This window comes from Antechinus flavipes, chromosome 3 (assembly GCF_016432865.1).
Source record: "Antechinus flavipes isolate AdamAnt ecotype Samford, QLD, Australia chromosome 3, AdamAnt_v2, whole genome shotgun sequence".
NCBI classification, from domain to species: Eukaryota; Metazoa; Chordata; class Mammalia; order Dasyuromorphia; family Dasyuridae; genus Antechinus; species Antechinus flavipes.
The window spans coordinates 3,413,466-3,430,994 of record NC_067400.1 but is presented as its reverse complement, the minus strand read 5'-3'; the positions used below and the strand labels follow the sequence as shown (position 1 = coordinate 3,430,994).

Here is a 17,529-nt window from a genome sequence, read left to right as displayed (position 1 = left end):
ATATCCCAAAGAAATACTAAAGAAGGGAAAGGGACCTGTATGTGCCAAAATGTTTGTAGCAGCCCTGTTTGTAGTGGCTAGAAACTGTGTATATCACATACACAAGGCATCCTATGTGTACATATAAAACGTGTGCAGGTAATGGAAGTACACATGTGTAGAAGGTGCACATGTGTACTGTATATGTATGTACTGTTGTGTGCACGTTTAGTCTTATAAAGTGTGTATATCACATACACAAGGCATCCTATGTGTACATATAAAACATGTGCAGATAATGGAAGTACACGTGTGTAGAAGGTGCACATGTGTACCGTATATGTATGTGCTGTTGTGTGCACGTTTAGTCTTATAAAGTGTGTATATCACATACACAAGGCATCCTATATGTACATATAAAATGTATGCAGTAATGGAAGTACACGTGTGCAGAAGGTGCACATGTGTGCCGTATATGTATGTGCTGTTGTGTGCACGTTTAGTCTTATAAAGTGTGTATATCACATACACAAGGCATCCTATATGTACATATAAAATGTATGCAGTAATGGAAGTACACGTGTGCAGAAGGTGCACATGTGTACTGTATATGTATGTGCTGTTGTGTGCACGTTTAGTCTTATAAAGTGTGTATATCACATACACAAGGCATCCTATGTGTACATATAAAACATGTGTGGGTAATGGAAGTACACGTGTGTAGACAAGTGCATGTGTGTATCTGTTTATGTACTAGTTGCACAAACACCCCCCTCCCTATTTGAGCCCCTTGAGCGTGGGAACTGCTTTGCCTTTATCTCTGTAAGCCCGGTGCCTGACTCAGGTGCTGGCATACAACCGGTGCTTAATAAAGGCTCATTGCTTAATGGATGGCTTTCGCAAACACCAGTTTAAGAGCAGGGCGTCTCTCCAACAGGTTATGAATTCCGCAGAGGCAGGGGCCATTTCATTCCCTGTCTCCGTAAGCCCCGGCTCCCAGCGCAGCCCACACACACGGCAGCTACTGACTCTTTTCTGTCGCTTGAATCTAGGGAAGAATTCCTCCCAGTGATTATTTTCCCGGCCTTGCAGTAAGTTAGCAGGCTCCGCTCTGGAGGGGAAGGGCCATTTTCCCAGTGACCACGAGTCATGAGCTCACGCTCTCAACCGCCTTTGTTTTTCCCCAGCAAGCTGCCCTCGCAGCCCGGCCCCCCGTACCTGTGACCATCACTGGCCGGATGTGGGCCGAAATGAGCTCCTCCAAGACCGGCTTGGTCTCTTCCTTCAGACGATTCTCCAGGATCAGAAGTCCCAGGAACGTCAGGTCCGACTCCACCTTCTCTCTTGGAGGGCGAGAAAGAGTGAAAAGGAAACAAAATGTCTTGAGCTCTTCGGGACAAGCAGAGAAAGTGACTCGTCTTTCACAAAGCAGAGAGACAGAGACAGAAATAGAGAGAGAGAGACAAAGAGACACAGAGAGAGAGACACACACACACAGGGAGAGACAGGAGAGACAGAGACAGCAGAGAGACAGAAATAGAGAGAGACAGAGACAGAGAGAAACAAAGAGACACACGGAGAGATGGGGAGACAGAGAGAGACAGAGATAGAGGAGAGAGACAGAAATAGAGACAGAGACAGAGACAGAGAGAAACAAAGAGACACACAGAGAGACAGGGAAACAGAGAGAGACAGAGACAGAGCAGAGAGACAGAAATAGAGAGAGACAGAGACAGAGAGAAACAAAGAGACACACAGAGAGATAGAGAGAGACAGAAAGATAGAGACAGGGGCAGAGAGAAATGAGTGAGGGAAGACATGTAAGAGATGGATTGATCTACGATCTGGGAAATTCACTGCTCTCACTGAATTTCCTATAGCCTAGAAGAGGAGCTGGAGGACCCGCATGTAGGGGTTAGCCTGGCAGTTGTTGCCTTGGAGTTGGAGCAATCACCCCCCCACACACACACAAGTTCCAGCTCTAGCATTAACCACAGCAGAGCCTAAGGGAGAACCAGGAAGAACGGCATCCTATCTGAGGTCGGAGCCCAGGAACCAGTCATCCCCTAACTGAGGTGCTCTCCGTCCTCATCTTCCAATGCTCTTAAGACACTTCTCTGAATAGAAGGTAAAGGGTGTGTGTCTGTGTGTGTGTGTTTGTATATATGTGTGAGTGAGTGTGAGTGTGTGTGTAATGTGTGTGTTTGTGTATATGTGTGAGTGAGTGTGTGTGTGTTCATACACAAAAGGGCATCAGAATCTGACAACCATTGCAAGAACATTTTCACAGGCTAGCACAGGACCAGGGGTTCCATTAGCCCTGGATGCTGAGAAGCAAACCTTTCCTGACTGACTTCTCTGAGACCCAGAGCCCCCTGGCAGCCGAAGGCAGCCCCTGCTGCCCAGAAGTGAGGTGGGAGGAAGGAAGGAGGAGGGGGAAAGGGAGGAGGGAGAGAAGGAGGCGAGAGGGCAGCTAAAGAGAAGTCTTTGAGTCTGGTCTGTTGGGAGGGGTGCTCCACCCTGCCCCTTATAAGGTGACTCAGACATCACTTTTTATGGGGGCTTTTCCTGCCTGATTGCTTTTCGAGCCTCTCTCTCTCTGTCTCTCTCCTTCCCTCCCTCTCTCTCTTTCTGTCTCTCTCTGTTCCACTCTCTCCATAACTTTGCATATGTGTAGTTACCATACACACTCACACACACTCACACACACTCACACACTCACACCTGCCTGCACCCAGGAACAAGAACGATGAGCATGCAGGAAGCTCTTAAAGGGGAACATGATCTGACAAACATCCTGAAAAGATTAAGGGCCCAGGGCAGGAAGCAAGGAGAAGCTGTTTACCTTGTCAAGGCCGAGATATGGCCGTTGCTCTCCAGCCTTTTGTAAGCCAGCCCAATAACCCGGAAGCCTTGCGTGGTGTAATTCTGGAGTTCACTGGCAAAATTGCTGGGTACTGTCCAGGAAAAAATAAAGGATCAACACATCAGTTGCTCAATGAAGTTTAGGGTATTCGGGGGCAAGGGGAGACACCCCAATGATTCTTTCCCACTCAAAATGGATGACAAAACCTTCCTTTTTTAGGGCAAGGGTTGAACAAGAAACACCACGACCACCCCCCAGTAAGGAGAAAAGATGGCATCGCCAGCAGGGTTACACGAGTTGCCAGGTGCCATCCAAGTCGGCAGATTCAGGTAGTTACCGGTGTCGGGCTGGCAAAAGCTAACCACCCTTTCTGGCGCCCCCTTCATGAAGGCCATCCGGTCCCCGTCCACCTCCTGCACGATGACCGACATCCTCTGCAGGGCCGACGAGAAGGGATACTGGTGCAGGATGGCGATCCCACCCACTGGGATCTGGGGAGACACCACGAGGCCTCCGCCGTGAGCCCCCGACGGCCCAGGGCAGAAAGCACTGAAACTTTGGGGGGGGAGAATCGGGGCCCCAGAAGAACCCTCAGGGTCTTACTGAAGCCAGAAGAAAAAGTCTTAGACACTGTCCTAGCAGCCGGCTTTTATCGAGCTCGCGGAGGTTTCTAAAGAGTGGTAGACACACTGTCCTTCTCCTCCCCACAGTGAGAGCCGTGCTACAAGTATCCTTTTCTCCACTGTACAGAGGGGCAAACTGAGTCTCTGAGGGGTGATCTGCTCAGAACCACACAGCTAATAAGTGAGAGGAAAGATTCCGATCTGGGTCTCTCTGATCCCTGTGTGGTCAGACCCTTCCAATTACCCCCATTTATATGTATTTTCTCTTACTGCTTTCAAGCATTCTGAAGGTTAGAGAATACATGGGGAAACCCCCCAGTGGAGTCTTACTTGGCGGGTCTTTTGGCTTGGCTTGACAATCATGGCTTGTGTTGGGACTCCTTGGATGTGGAAATCTTTCCCAGAGTTTTCCATTTCCTGTTTCAAAAATGGATGTTTCATTGCATTGGATTCACCCTATGCTTCCATTCTATTGAGAGCTCAGGCCACATATATAGATATATTTTTTTTGGCTGAGGCAATTGGGGTTAAGTGACTTGCCCAGGGTCACACAGCTAGGAAGTGTTAAGGACCAGATTTGAACTCGGGTCCTCCTGACTTCAGGGCTGATGCTCTGTCCACTGAGCCCCCAGCTGTCCCTCAGGCCAATATTCTTTGAGCGAGAATCCCAAAGCATCAGACACCTGTGGAGGATGCCATCAGCTGGCAGCCGGGAAGAGAAACTGAGCTAGGGGAAGACGTGGCTTCCACCATGGATGGGGCGGCCATCACCCTAGAGGTAATGGGCAATCCTGTGGGTCTTTCACGTGCCTTGTCCCCCTTTCTCTGCACAGAAGTGACATATCGAGGCACATCCAGGGTCTCTGAACAGCTCAAAGATAATTCCCAGAGGGCTTTTGGTGCCTTGATGATGCACATTGTGAATCCTTCCTTCAGTAACACAGCCGCCCTCCACCCGTTCTCCTGAGACTCTTCCCAGTTGTGACACAGGTCCCTGAGAGCCTGGCCAACGTACACTTTCGATGAAAGCCCTTACGACAGCCCCAAATTATGCCCGATGTCCCCACTAGGAGCCCTTTATCCCAAGTATCTGGTGTGGGGAAGGCCAGCTCCACGCTGTGCTTGTAGAAAAGAAAACCCTCCAAGAGGAACAAGAAGCTTTCTGGTCAGGGACGCGGGCACCGGCTCCAGCTCCCGGTCACGGCACCGTTCCCTCCCAGCTCCCTCTCTCTCTGCCAAACAAAGCACGCTCGGCTTCTTAGCTGTCATGTGTCTGGCATCATTCTTACCTCTGGGGGCTAAAAGAGGGCAAAAAAACCCCAAACAAAAGCAAGCATCCCCTGCACTCGGGGAGCTCTCCATCTATTGGGGGAGAGAACACGCAGACATCTATGTAGAAACAATATATAACAAAGACATAGGGGTGGTCTCAGAGGAGAAGATTAACAGGGGCTAGAAATGCCTCCCCTGGAAGGTGGGACTTTCACTGATGCTTGAAGAAGGTGGGAGGCGGCAACGAGGAGGGAGGGTGGGTCAGTCGGGGAAAATGGCCATGCAGGAGATGGAGTGTTGTGTGTGAGGAGCTGCAATGAGACCCGGCCCACCAGACTGCCCCGTGCATAGAGGGAATGGAGTGTGAGAAGCTGGAAACATGGCAGAGATGGAGAGGGGCTGGTGCACAAGCAGAGCCCCCGCTCCGACTGGCACCGGGACACCCGTGGTCCCTAACAGACCCGCAAGCCGTTCTTTGTTCAAATAGGGTGGGGCAGACAGAAGGGTCACCAAAGAGCCATTTTCCTTTGACGAGTTGGCTCCCTCATCCACAGACACGTCCAAGCCGCTACAGGCAATCTGAGCACCAGCCCAGATCAGAGCTTACCCAGTTGGTGGCTTCAAACATCTTGATGTCGAGAGGGTCTCCTTGGATGGTCCCGTCCAGAACGATGAGGGAGTGGCAGCTGGCCATGGCTCCACAGAGGGGTCCCCAGGGCAGAGAGCTGCCAGAGGCAAAACTGTGGATCTCCTGGAAACTAAGGGAGGAAAGGCAAAAGAACTCACTCCTTCAGCAGGGTTCACTGTTGCTCAGGGGCAAGGCCAGAGGGAAAGGTGGAGCTCTAAGGATTTTGTTTCTTTCTAGGCACAAGTGTGTTGGATTTTGCTGCTTGTCCCTTTCTGGTGCTATGTGTCAGGGACTAACCTGGGCTTCTTGCTCTTAGTAAGCGACTCGCAGGAAAGGAAATCCAAAAAGTACCACTGAGTGTCTCCCTCTTATGCCTCGCCTATGTTATGGTTCCTAAAGAATCACTACCTGAGGTCCATCTTCTCCATCCCCAATTCCTCCCACCAGTTACTTTCTCTCCTATGTTATAGTTTCTAAAGGAGAGCTATCCAGAGTCCTCCTTCTCCATCCCCAATTCCTCCCACCAGTTACTTCCTCTCCTATGTTATAGTTTCTAAAGGAGAGCTATCCAGAGTCCTCCTTCTCCATCCCAATTCCTCCCACCAGTCACTTCCTCTCCTATGTTATAGTTTCTAAAGAAGAGCTATCCAGAGTCCTCCTTCTCCATCCCCAATTCCTCCCACCAGTCACTTCCTCTCCTATGTTATAGTTTCTAAAGCAGAGCTATCCAGAGTCCTCCTTCTCCATCCCAATTCCTCCCACCAGTTACTTCCTCTCCTATGTTATAGTTTCTAAAGAAGAGCTATCCAGAGTCCTCCTTCTCCATCCCCAATTCCTCCCCCCAGCTCTCCTCCAACATGGTCTAGAGATGCTTCCTTTTCATTTGCACTCACTTCAATTTGGCAGCATCCACATGAAAACATGGCACCCAGAACTTGGCACAGAACAGGTATGACCAGGTTCACCCTCATCGAGAGTTACAACACTAAGAGCTTGCAAATAAAATGCTTCAGCCTGAATCTAGAAATGATATGATCACTAAGGACTGACTCTTGGAATAAGACTGAAAGCAGTAGATTTGGGGACAGAAAGGGAAGAAGAAATTGTAAAGCGTTGAGCTTTTTCCTCAGTGAATTTACATAGAAAACCATACTAAAAAAAAATACTATGGACCTGACCAGAATCACCCTCTAAGGCCCCAGGGAAGATGACCCAGGCCATAGGAATGATAGCTACTCCTCTCCCATCCTGCCTCAGCCAGCCCAGCAGCCAGCCACCAAAGTTAGCTCCCATAGCTATCATCCGGGGGAACAACCCATGTGGAGAAGGTGCCCACCAACAACTTCCACTCGTAGGACAGAAGGTAAGTCTGATTTCCGGCCTGGTTTGACTTTGGCCTGGTCAGAGAGATAGCCATGGAGGCTGTTGCATTGTAGACAAACTCTACCCATAGTGCTTTTCAAGAGACAGTGCCAATGGGGACTCAGGTGAGGGTGGGGGATCCCCCCACATGCCAGGTCAGGTCCTTTGCCACGTTGCTATACCTGTCTCTACTCATTTCCCTACAGGTAGAACTGTGAGAAAGCAAAGAAAAGGAGGAAGTCCATTAAAGGGGGAAAATATTTGTGACTCAGAATCAAAGTCTATTCTTCTATTCCTGAAAGGTGTCAAGGGATAGGTGCAGAGTGTTGAAAGGATAGGGCTTTGTGCCCTCCTTCTCACCCCACTTCATCCCATCATCCCTCCAAAGTACTCACCCATTCCTATCTGAAGGGACTACACCCCAGAGATCCAAGCCATCCTTGGTTAAGGTGCCAGTCTGGATAAAAAGAAGCACTTGCATTCACTAGGAAGAACTGAGAACTCCAGAAGAAACCCAATTACAAAGTCTTTCACCAATATTTCACGTGTCACCAAAGTATTATAAAAAAAAAGCAAAGATCCATGATTAAATTCCTAGTTCAGCAAATTGAAATAACATGGCCCTGAAAGGCAGTGCTAATGCCCTATGACCAGGGTGAAGAGCAAGAGAGGGCTGAGATTTCCTTGCAGAATTATATTTCCATTAGATAAACTTGCCTTCATCTCAGATTATGTTTTAGAGCCCGAGAGAATAACCTGATTCACTCAGAAGATAAATATCATAACTGGGGTCACACAAAGCTTCCAATGCCAAGAATAATGTGGGCTCAAAGACAGAATGATGCTATGATATAGATAAGTGGACAGGGTAGATTTTCCTCTGTTGTTTCTCCTTTCACGTCTGAAGCTGCTCCCTAAGAGCTGTGGAGCACTAAATCCCTCTTAACAACTTGCCAACCCTTACCCTCCCTCTCTTGGCGTATCAGGACCTTGGACAGTGTTTATCAGGCTTCAAACGCTAACTTCACTTCCATTCTCTATAACTTAAAGCTGCATTAAGGCATGTGTGACCAAATGAGATTGCATTGTTCAAGCCCTGGAACCCTCCCACCTCAACACGACTGCCTAAACAAAAGAAAAAAATCTCAAAAATAGAAGAGTTGAAATTTCTCACTTTGAGGCATTCTGAAATAAAGGTTTGGGAGAAAAGTCTTGAAGGTGCCGATCTCTAGGGCACAATCTCTCTAGCTAAACCTGCCAGCATCCTATGGCTGTGCTTTATCCATCACTTCTCAGAAATTCAGTATTTCTCTGTTTTAGTTGTAATCAGTTGTATGTCTTAGAATCCTACCAGTGACAAAGACCTAATGAGTATCACCTTAGAGAGGTCATGGGTTCAATATGACCAGCTTTTAGAGGGCTCCAGCATCAGGGCATAGACATGTAGAGGTGATAGTGACCTCATGCATTATCTTAGAGAGGTTGTATGCTCCACAGGACGGGTTCCAGACTTCAGGTCTTAGAATTATAGAGGTGGTGCTAGAGTCTCAAAAAGACTACCTTTTAGAGGCCTCAAGACTTCAGGTCTGTGAACTCTGAAGGTGATTCTAGAGTCTCAATATGACTACTTTTAGGCGTCTCCAGAATTCACATCATATAATTCTAGAAGAGATAGAGAACTCAAGTATGATCTTACAGAGGTTGTGTGCTCGATATGACTAGTTTGTAGAGGACTTCAACTTCATTTCTTTAATTCTAGAGGTGGTTCTAGAGTCTCAATATGACTAGTTTTTCTAGGACTCTAGCTTCAGGTTTAGAATTCTAGTACTGATTAAAAAAATCACGATATGACTATTTTCAGGGGGCTCCAGATTTCCTGTATCAAAATTCTAGAGATGATTCTAGAGTCTCACTGTGACTAGCTTTCAGAAGGATCCAGACTTGAAGTCTTAGAATTCTAGAGGTGATCCTAGAGTGTCAATATGACTATCTTTTAGAGGGCTCCAAACTTCAGGTCTTAAAATTCTAGAAGTGGTATTAGATTCTCAATATGTGTAGCTTTTAGAAGGCTTCAGCTTCAGGTCTTAGAATTCTAAAGGGGATTCTAGAGTCTCAATATGAATAAAAGTGGCTGCAGACTTCGAGACTTCAATTCTAGAGGTGGTTCTAGAATCTAAATATGTGTAGCTTTTTGAGGGCTCTTGCTTCAGGTTTAACAATTCTAGAGCTGAATCTAGAGTCTCAATATTATTAGATTTCAAGGGCTCTAGGATCAGGCTTAGAATTCTACAGGTGGTTCTAGAGTCTCAATATGACTAGCTTTAAGAAGGATACAGACTTGAAGTCTTAGAATTCTAGAGGAGGTTCTAGATCCTCAATATGTGTAGCTTTTAGAAGGCTCCAGCTTCAGGTTTTTGAATTCTAGAGGTGATTCTAGAATCTCAATATTACTAGATTTCAAGGGCTCCAGAACTCAGGTCTTTGAATTCTACAGGTGGTTCTAGAGTCTCACTGTGTCAGGGGCTCCACCTTCAATCTTAGAATTCTAGAGTTAATTCTAGAGTCTCGATATCAGAAGGATGAAGACTTGAAGTCTTAGAATTCTACAAGTGATTCAGGAGTCTCAATATGCTTCGTTTAGAGGTGGCTGCAAACTTCAGGACTTTCAATTCTAGAGGTGGTTCTAGAGTCTCAATATGACTAGCTTTCAGAAGTATCCAGACTTGAAGTCTTAGAAGTCTACAGTTGATTCTAGAGTCTCAATATGACTATCTTTTAGAGGGCTCCATACTTCAGGTCTTAAAATTCTAGAGGTGATAGAGATTCTAGACAGGTTGTATTCTCCATAGCCCCAGTTTTCACAGGGCCCCATACTTCAGGTCTTAGAAGTCTAGAGGGGATTCGAGAGTCTCAATATGACCAGCTTTTAAGGGGCTTCAGACTTCAGATCACATAAACAGGAACACTAGTATGGAAGATGAGTGTAATCACAGAAAGACCCCCTTTGCCCTATCTATCTATATATCCATATAGAGTTCATCCAATCTCTGTTGACATGAGGTGGGAGAGGGGGGAGAAGGGAATTATGAATGGGAGGGGGGTGAGAGCCCCGGACCTTGTCGAAGCAGATGAGGTTGAGCTGGCCACAGATGTTGATCCTCTGGGGGCTGATGCAGAAGATGCCATTTTTTTTCAGCCTCCGCTGAGCATAGATGATCCCTGTCGTCAGGGCGGCGGGCAGCGCGGGGGGCACCGCAATGGTGATCACATCCAAAGCCTTCTTCACCACATCCTCTGCCGGCTCCTGAGAAAAGGGCCCCCCCACCCTGCTTAAGCCATCGAGACCTCCCAGAATGGCGCTGAAGCCATTCCGAGATATAGCTCGGGGCTAGGAGACCTGAATTCAAATGCTACTGGGTGACTTAACCTTTGTAAACCTCAGTGTCCTACATGTAGAATGGGCTCATCGCCATCGCGGGGCTCCACAGCTGATCCTAGCTCCCCGGGCCGGACCCGCTGCTGGCCGCCCCCAGCGCTCAGGACACTGCCCCGCCCCCGCCCGGGGAAGGGCGACTTACGCCGCTGAGCACGTAAACGCAAATGGTGTAGACCATCCCGATGGTGGCGGTCCCGATGAGGCACAGGAGGAACCTGACGGCGTCTCTGTAGAGCTGGAAGTTCATGGGCTTCGGGTAGAGGATGGACCTCACCAGGTCCCCCTTGGCGGTGTTGAACCCTAAGGCAACAAGCACCCCGAGATCGGCAAGTCCCCCCCAGCGGGGCTCTAAGCGCCGGGCAATGGCTCAGAGGCCACCAGGTGGCGCCATAGTACGCCGATCCGTTCCTGCAGGAGACTCCTCTCCCCATTCCCATGCTGCTCAGAGGGAGAGCGAGGCTGCCTCGGTCTTCTCTGCCATAAAATGGGTTTAACAACAGCCGGGACCTCCCAGGGTGGTTGTGAGATAATGACACGGTGTTGTGAAAACTTTAAAGCCCTGCGTCATTGCTGTGACCGCAGCTCCCACACGCTCCCCCGTTTCACCTCGGGGTGCCCCAGGGAATGATGCAGATTGCAGTCAGCCTGGGCCAGGAAGCCTCCCTCCCACACTCTGACTCAAACAACGCCGCCTCGGGCTGAGCTTGGCCCCGCCCCTCCCCGCCCCCTGACCTCGCTCTGGGCCGGCTCCCTTAGTTCCAGACCCCAGCTCTTGCTCGGACCCCACTGCGCCGGCCCAGACCTCCCAAGGACGCTGGCCTTGGATCTGCCCTGGGTCCAGGGGCCCCTTTGGGCTCTGCCCAGGCCTGTCTGGGCCCATCTACTGGGGCCTTTGACTCCATCTGACCTGTTAATTCCTGCTCACCTGGGGCTCCCACCCCTCCCCGCACCTGCAGGGGCCCCGGGGCAGGGCACACCAGACCGGGATCTCGGGAAACAGTTCCCAGGTGCTAGGGAGGAGGAGGGAGAGGGGGGAGGGGAGAGAAAGGGGGAGGAGGAGGGGAGGGGGAGGAGGAGGGGAGGGGGAAGAGGAGGGGAGGGGGAAGAGGAGGGGAGGGGGAGGAGGAGGAGAGGGGGGAGGAGGAAGAGAGGGGGGAGGAGGAGGGGTGAGGGAGGAAGAGGGGAGGGGGAGGAGGAGGGGAGGGGGAGGAGGAGGGGAGGGGGAGGAGGAGGAGGGGAGGGGGAGGGGGAGGGGGAGGGGGAGGGGGAGGGGGAGGAGGAGGGCAGAGGGAAAAGGAGGGGAGGGGGAGGAGGAGGGGGGGAGGAGGAGGAGGGGTGAGGGGGAGGAGTTCCCCTATCAATGACTGATTTCAATGCCATTGCACCGTCTCCACAGGAGCACTTGTTGGAGGGCACTGAGAGCTCTTTTCTCCCCTCCGGATCCGCTCACAAACACGTGAGTCCACACGCGTGTACGCCCCCCACACACCCCAACGCCACGATGCGCTCGCAGCGGAGGCCACCAGCGTGTCCGCAGGCTTTTCTCACGCACTTACACGTGTGCCCACCGCCCTGCACGCACGTGCGTCCGCGGGCTGGACCGGCCCAAAGCCTTTGGGGAGCTCGTGAAGACAGTGCTGGCACAACAACGGGGGTTTCAGGGGCGGGGGCTGGGGGGGGGCTGTGGAAGGGTCGGGCACTGACCGGTCTGCAGGACGACAGCCCGCACTGCTCCCGGGCCGGCCGACTTGGTCTGGATGACCTCGGTGCCGCAGAAGAGAACGTGCCTCTTGTAGTCCTCTTCCCCGTGCAGCTTCCACGGAACCGTGTCTCCCACCCTGGGCAAGGCTGTTTTGATGACGGGAATACTCTCCCCTGAAGAAGAGAAGGCTCTGGTTGGGCAGTGGTGCCCACGGGCCATCAGCCCATCCGCCCATGGGAGAGATGCCCCATGTCTAAGATGCACAACCCCCTCATCCCTTAAGTGAGACCAGCAGCCCCCAAACTGAGGAAGAGCTTGATGGAACCTCAGGAATGGGGGCCCCGGCTCCCCCTTCTCCCCAAACCGCCAAACAGCTGAGGAGTATATAGGACACCCTCTGTCCTCAGTCTACCTGCTCCTGGACTGGAGATTGGCAGAGAAGGATTGGATTTTAACCCTCAAATGGGCACAGGATCCCCCGGACTCAGTGGCCCACCCAGTTCCGCACCCGATTCAACCCAAGCACCGAAGATGGTTGAGCGTTTCACAGGCGAGCCGCAAGGCCACCCGCTTTTCTGTTTCTCCGCTGGCTCAGCTGGGCACGTTCTCACCTGGGCCATGAATCATCCTCCTCACTACCTCAGGTTCAGGAGTAGACAGCCCTTCAGACTGGCCAGAGGCCAGGGGCGGGCCGGGAAAGCTTTCAGACTTTCTCTCAGGACAAGGGTTATGTAAATATGGTCTGGATAATAATTGTAGGGGAGAGACGCTGAAGGACAACTCCTCTCAGCATTTCTGACACATAGGAGCCTGTCAAATAACCTCTCAAGGCCCCAGACCACTTTGTAAGACTACAGTTTCTAGGTGGGCTGCCAGCCTGATCAGCAGAGGGAGTTTCCACACCAGAAGTTCCCACATAAATGGGAAAGGGAAGTCACAAATACTTCCTCACTCCCCACTAAAAAACAAACGGAACCAGCACCTTGGACAGTTCTGTGTTTGTGAGCATGATGGTAGATTGAAGCTTGTCTGTGACTCAATTAGTCAGCATTTATTAAACACCTACTAGATGCCAGCATCATGCTAGGTTCAAGGGCTACCGATCCAAAGAATGAAACAGTTCCTACTCTGAAGGCGCTTGGGCTCTGATAGGTAAAGAAGTCCCGCAGAGTTGCCTGTATTAGAGATTGTGTGACTAGGGTCACAAAACTAGCAATATCAGAGGAACTATTGAACCGAAGCCCTTTGGACACCAATACTCAGAATTTAGCCACTAGGCTACACTGTCTCTAACTTTTACATAATAGTTGATTGATAAAGCTGTACTGGGTTGAATTTTAGATAAGGAGGAGAAAGAGGTCCCACAAGGATTCAACTGGCAGAGCCAAAATTTGCTCCCCAGATCTCTGGCTCCAAAATGAAAGCTCTTCTTCCTCTTCCATAGCTTCTGTTATTCCTAAACACACAACTGTCTTCACCAAGGGCTACTGCTGAGAACCGAAAGCTTTGGCTATGGTTAATGTCATCTTATTTTTTAAAGTATTGTCACTGCAGGACAACCTAGTATAAAATAGCATTCATTTATTTATTGCAAGTGAAGCAGAAGGGGTCTAAAAAATCCACATCAGATCCTGGCCTTGCATTTACAGTCTACGTGACCTTCATCAGTTCCATTCTTCTGACCTCAGTTTCTCCATCCATGAAATGAGGGAGTGAGACTTTACAAGACTTCCATGTCAACTCTCTAGTTCCTCAGTCTCAGTTTCTGTGGGAGTGCTGCTCAATCACCCAGTTCCATATTCCCCTCCCAGTCTCCTTTCACTCCAGGGCCCACCATTGCCACTGAATTAAGATTACTCTCAAGTCACCGAGAGGACCCAAGCGTGAGGTCCCCTGAGATCAAAGCGCTGGCTGAGGGGACACTGCGCCTGCAGCTTCACACAGTCCACAACACCCCAAGATTTTAAGCACCGAGAGCTTCTTCCCACCTGTCAGCATGCTTTCATTCACAACGCATCCTCCATCAATGAGAATGGCATCACATGGTAGCTGCATTTTGTTCCCATTCAATGATAACAAATCTCCAGGGACCAAGTGGCGAGACTCTAACTCTTGGGTGCCTGCTGAAAGTTTGAAGGGACAGATATTGAGTCTGAATCACTCTCCTCTCCCAACAGAAGCCCCCCCAGCCAATGAGTCAATGCCAGTTGTTAGGACAGAAAAAGTGAAAGGAAAGGCTATGGCTGCTCACCCCCAAAAGCTAACAGAAGACTACGAGGCGAGGAACAGGGTGAAGATGAAGCTTGTCCCTGCATCAACATTTACATCCCACTTTCTGTCCTTTTTTCCAAGAGATGGGATGACTGGGTCATTCCAATCTAGAAGGTAAATGGGAATAACCAGAAGGGACTCACCTTTTTTCCTGCACACAGTGACCAGGACGCTATTATGAGATTCAACTAACCGGTGGAGCTTTATGGATTGCTAGAAATGCAGAGGTGGACACAGGAAACAGTGTTAATGTTTAGGATGCCCGGTCGAGGAGTCGGCCTTGGCAAGCCAACAAGGAATATTAAGTGCCAAGCAACTGAGTTAACTAGCCCCAAGGACAGGGATAGAGATCCCAGAGTTCTGACACTAAGCCTGAACATCCCTTTCTTTGGGAATCAAGGAAGAGACGGGAGTAAGACTGACCCCAGAGAGGAATCCCCCATCATCCGTTACTCCCTTGAAAGTGGTCTTCAGAATCAAGAAATACTAGAAAAATCTGGAATTAGGTAAGTTATACAGAATTAATTTAACTCACTGTGCATGCCTATGTTGTACCTGACCCTGTGCTAAATGGGAAGTCCAAAGACAAAAAACAATCTAGGTCCTGCCATTGAGGAGACTACGTTCTAGTAGACTTTTCCACTACTGCTAGTGACTGGCCTCCAGAATGTTCCACAAACAGGACTTCTTGGCTCCGGGCATTTTCTCTGGCTGTTAACCAATGTCCCCCCCACCTTCTGACTTCCATCTTCAAGAGCAAGGCTTCCCCAATGCCTCTTCACTCCAGAGCCTTCTCTCTGCTCATTGTTTCCCATTTATATTACAGATAGCTCACTTTGTATATTTTGGTTTTCATGCTTTCTCCCCTATTAGACTGCAACTTCTGTCTTTTGACTCTTTATATCCCTAGAATTGAGCACAGAATCTGGTACGTGGTAGGTGTTTAATAAACATTTATTATATTGTACTAATTATCTTCCTAGAACACAACTCAACAGGTTCATTTTGATGCATGTATCCTCAAAACAACTTTCTGGAATAGGGACCCATAAAAACATTGGACTTTTAGGTTCTTTACCCCATATCTCCCCTCTCTCCTTGCAGTTTCAGAACCTTCAGATAATATCCTGCCCTCTAAAGGAAGCCTTTTCTAATCCCATTTAAAGTGAATGTATTCTTTGTTAGTTATCTCTAATTCTGTACATTTCTCCTCTCAGTAGAAATTGATGATTCACCTAGCAGACAGTAGGGAGTTAATAAATGCTTAAGGACTAGATAGTTGTTTACATATTATTTCTCCCATTAGACTGTGAGATTCTTTGAGAGCAAGGACTGCTTTTTGCTTACTTTTGTTATTTTCAACACTCAATACACAGTAGGTGCTCCAAGCTCTTTATCCAAGCTCTTTAAAGAATGGAAGTTCATCTCCAAATGCTTCCAAATGCTGCTTCTAGATCTCTTCCTGAGTATCAAGGCTCTCTCAGCTAAAGACTCACCTCACGGAGGTCATACACCGTTAAGGTGATGGAGATGATGGACATTATGATGATAGCAACAGCATATTCCTTATAGTCTTCACTGAACCACAGGCAGACACTGAAGAGCTGGAACACGTAGAATGGATTGAGAACCTATTGATGCCCCCCCAAAAAGAAGAGGAATGTGTGACTACAATGGCACTCCCCAGCCATGACAAGAAGGACATCCCAAGGTTGTGACCACAATGGCACTCCCCAGCTATGACAAGAAGGACATCCCAAAAGTGTGACCACAATGACACTTCCTAACCAGGACAAGAAGGGCATCCTGAGGTTGTGACCACAATGACACTCCCCAGCCATGACAAGAAGGACATCCCGAGGTTGTGACCACAATGGCACTCCCCAGCCATGACAAGAAGGACATCCTAAAGTTGTGACCACAATGGCACTCCCTAGTCATGACAAGAAGGACATCCTATGACTTGTTGCCAACCATCCATGTTTGTTTCCATCTCTAAGTCAGTTGGTAAGCCTGTTTATCAAAATGCAGAGAGTAAAGACGGTGTTTTCTTTTTTGTGACCAAGGCAGAGTGGAAACTGTTCAATTTGAATCCAGCTTTGATACCAGCTCCTACCAGAGGTGCCCACTATCCTTAGGTTATCATGTCAGTTTCCTCTACTTGGGTTCCCCAGGGCAATGAAAGTTGCCACCGAATCGAGAAAAATTCATTATAAAGCCAGCATTTTTTCCTTATCAGTCTGTGTGGTTGGTGCTGCTTTTCTTCTATGCCTGAAACCTCAGAGAAAATGGACATTTCAGGTGTGTTAATACTTATTCCTTGAGGCAATATTGTAGAGAATGGAGATGGAAATGGCTTCACTTCCTTCAAGTCCCAAATTTTGTCTTCTGCATGAATCCTTTCTCAATTCCTCCCAATTCCAACACTTCTCATCTCTTAATTATTTCCTTTTTAGTCTGCATACAGCTTGTGTGTAGTGTTTGCTTATTGTCTCTCTCTTTGGAGGACAGGGTCTTTTGTCTCTTTCTGTACTTTGCACAAGGCCTGACACACAGTGGGCACTTAATAAATGTTTACTGACTGACTGATGGGAGAGTACCATGTTTATGAAGATATGGCGATGTGGTATTAGAGACATAATGGGGACATTGTGGGACAACTCTGACTTCTTCTGTTCAGGAACAGAAGTATTTATTGGAAAGGTTATTATGTCTCCTGCAAAACAAAGGGTGGAATTTTTTATCTTAGGTAAACATCATAGTATAAAAAAGAAAGGCCCAGCATGAGCGTAATGAAATAAGAAGTATTTCACACCTACACCAGGCCTGATGTGTCACATTTTTACAATGCACCTGTGAACCTCTGTGGTATAGAAGGTGAGATACAGAGAGAGAAACAGAAACAGAGATAGAGACAGAGAGAAACAGAGAAGACAGAAACAGACAAAGAGAAAAGAGAGACAAAGAAAGAGACAGCAAGAGAAAGAGAAAGTGAGAAGAGGAGAAGAGAAGAAAAAGAAAGAATATAAGAAGGAAGAAAGAGAGAGAAAGGAAGGAAGGAAGGAAGGAAAAAAAGAAAGCAAAAGAAAGAAAGAAAGAAAGAGAAAGGAAGGAAGGAGAGAGAGAGAAAAGGAAGTAGGGAGGGAGGAAGCAAGACTCATTCAAGGCTGAAGAAAGGAGTGAAGGAGAAAGGAAAAGCAAAAAAGGAAAGAAAAGAGAAGAGAAAGGAGAGGGGAGGGGAGGAGATGAGAGAAGATTGCTTCTTCTGTAATGGTTCTTATTAAAGATCTATCTATAAGCTGGTTTTCTGCTTCTTCTGTAATGGTTCTTATTAAAGATCTATAAGCTGGTTTTCAAGACAAAACACAATGATGTACTTGGTAGCGGAGG

General features: G+C 48.5%; 1 protein-coding gene across 3 annotated transcripts in view; it reads right to left on the bottom strand.

The window, feature by feature from the left end:
• ATP13A4 (ATPase 13A4) overlaps nucleotides 1-17,529 on the bottom strand; it is a 75,809-nt gene that overhangs the window by 28,579 nt on the left and 29,701 nt on the right. For all 3 annotated transcript variants that reach the window (XM_051991612.1, XM_051991611.1, XM_051991613.1), the window contains exons 7-18: nucleotides 15,636-15,770; nucleotides 14,283-14,352; nucleotides 13,857-13,991; nucleotides 11,871-12,041; nucleotides 10,309-10,466; nucleotides 9,846-10,034; nucleotides 7,126-7,187; nucleotides 5,348-5,498; nucleotides 3,799-3,885; nucleotides 3,183-3,336; nucleotides 2,825-2,936; nucleotides 1,198-1,322 (exon numbers count right to left, since the gene is read on the bottom strand). In XM_051991612.1, coding sequence (XP_051847572.1) covers nucleotides 1,198-1,322; nucleotides 2,825-2,936; nucleotides 3,183-3,336; nucleotides 3,799-3,885; nucleotides 5,348-5,498; nucleotides 7,126-7,187; nucleotides 9,846-10,034; nucleotides 10,309-10,466; nucleotides 11,871-12,041; nucleotides 13,857-13,991; nucleotides 14,283-14,352; nucleotides 15,636-15,770 — 1,549 coding nt within the window. The remainder of the gene's footprint in view (nucleotides 1-1,197; nucleotides 1,323-2,824; nucleotides 2,937-3,182; nucleotides 3,337-3,798; nucleotides 3,886-5,347; nucleotides 5,499-7,125; nucleotides 7,188-9,845; nucleotides 10,035-10,308; nucleotides 10,467-11,870; nucleotides 12,042-13,856; nucleotides 13,992-14,282; nucleotides 14,353-15,635; nucleotides 15,771-17,529) is intronic.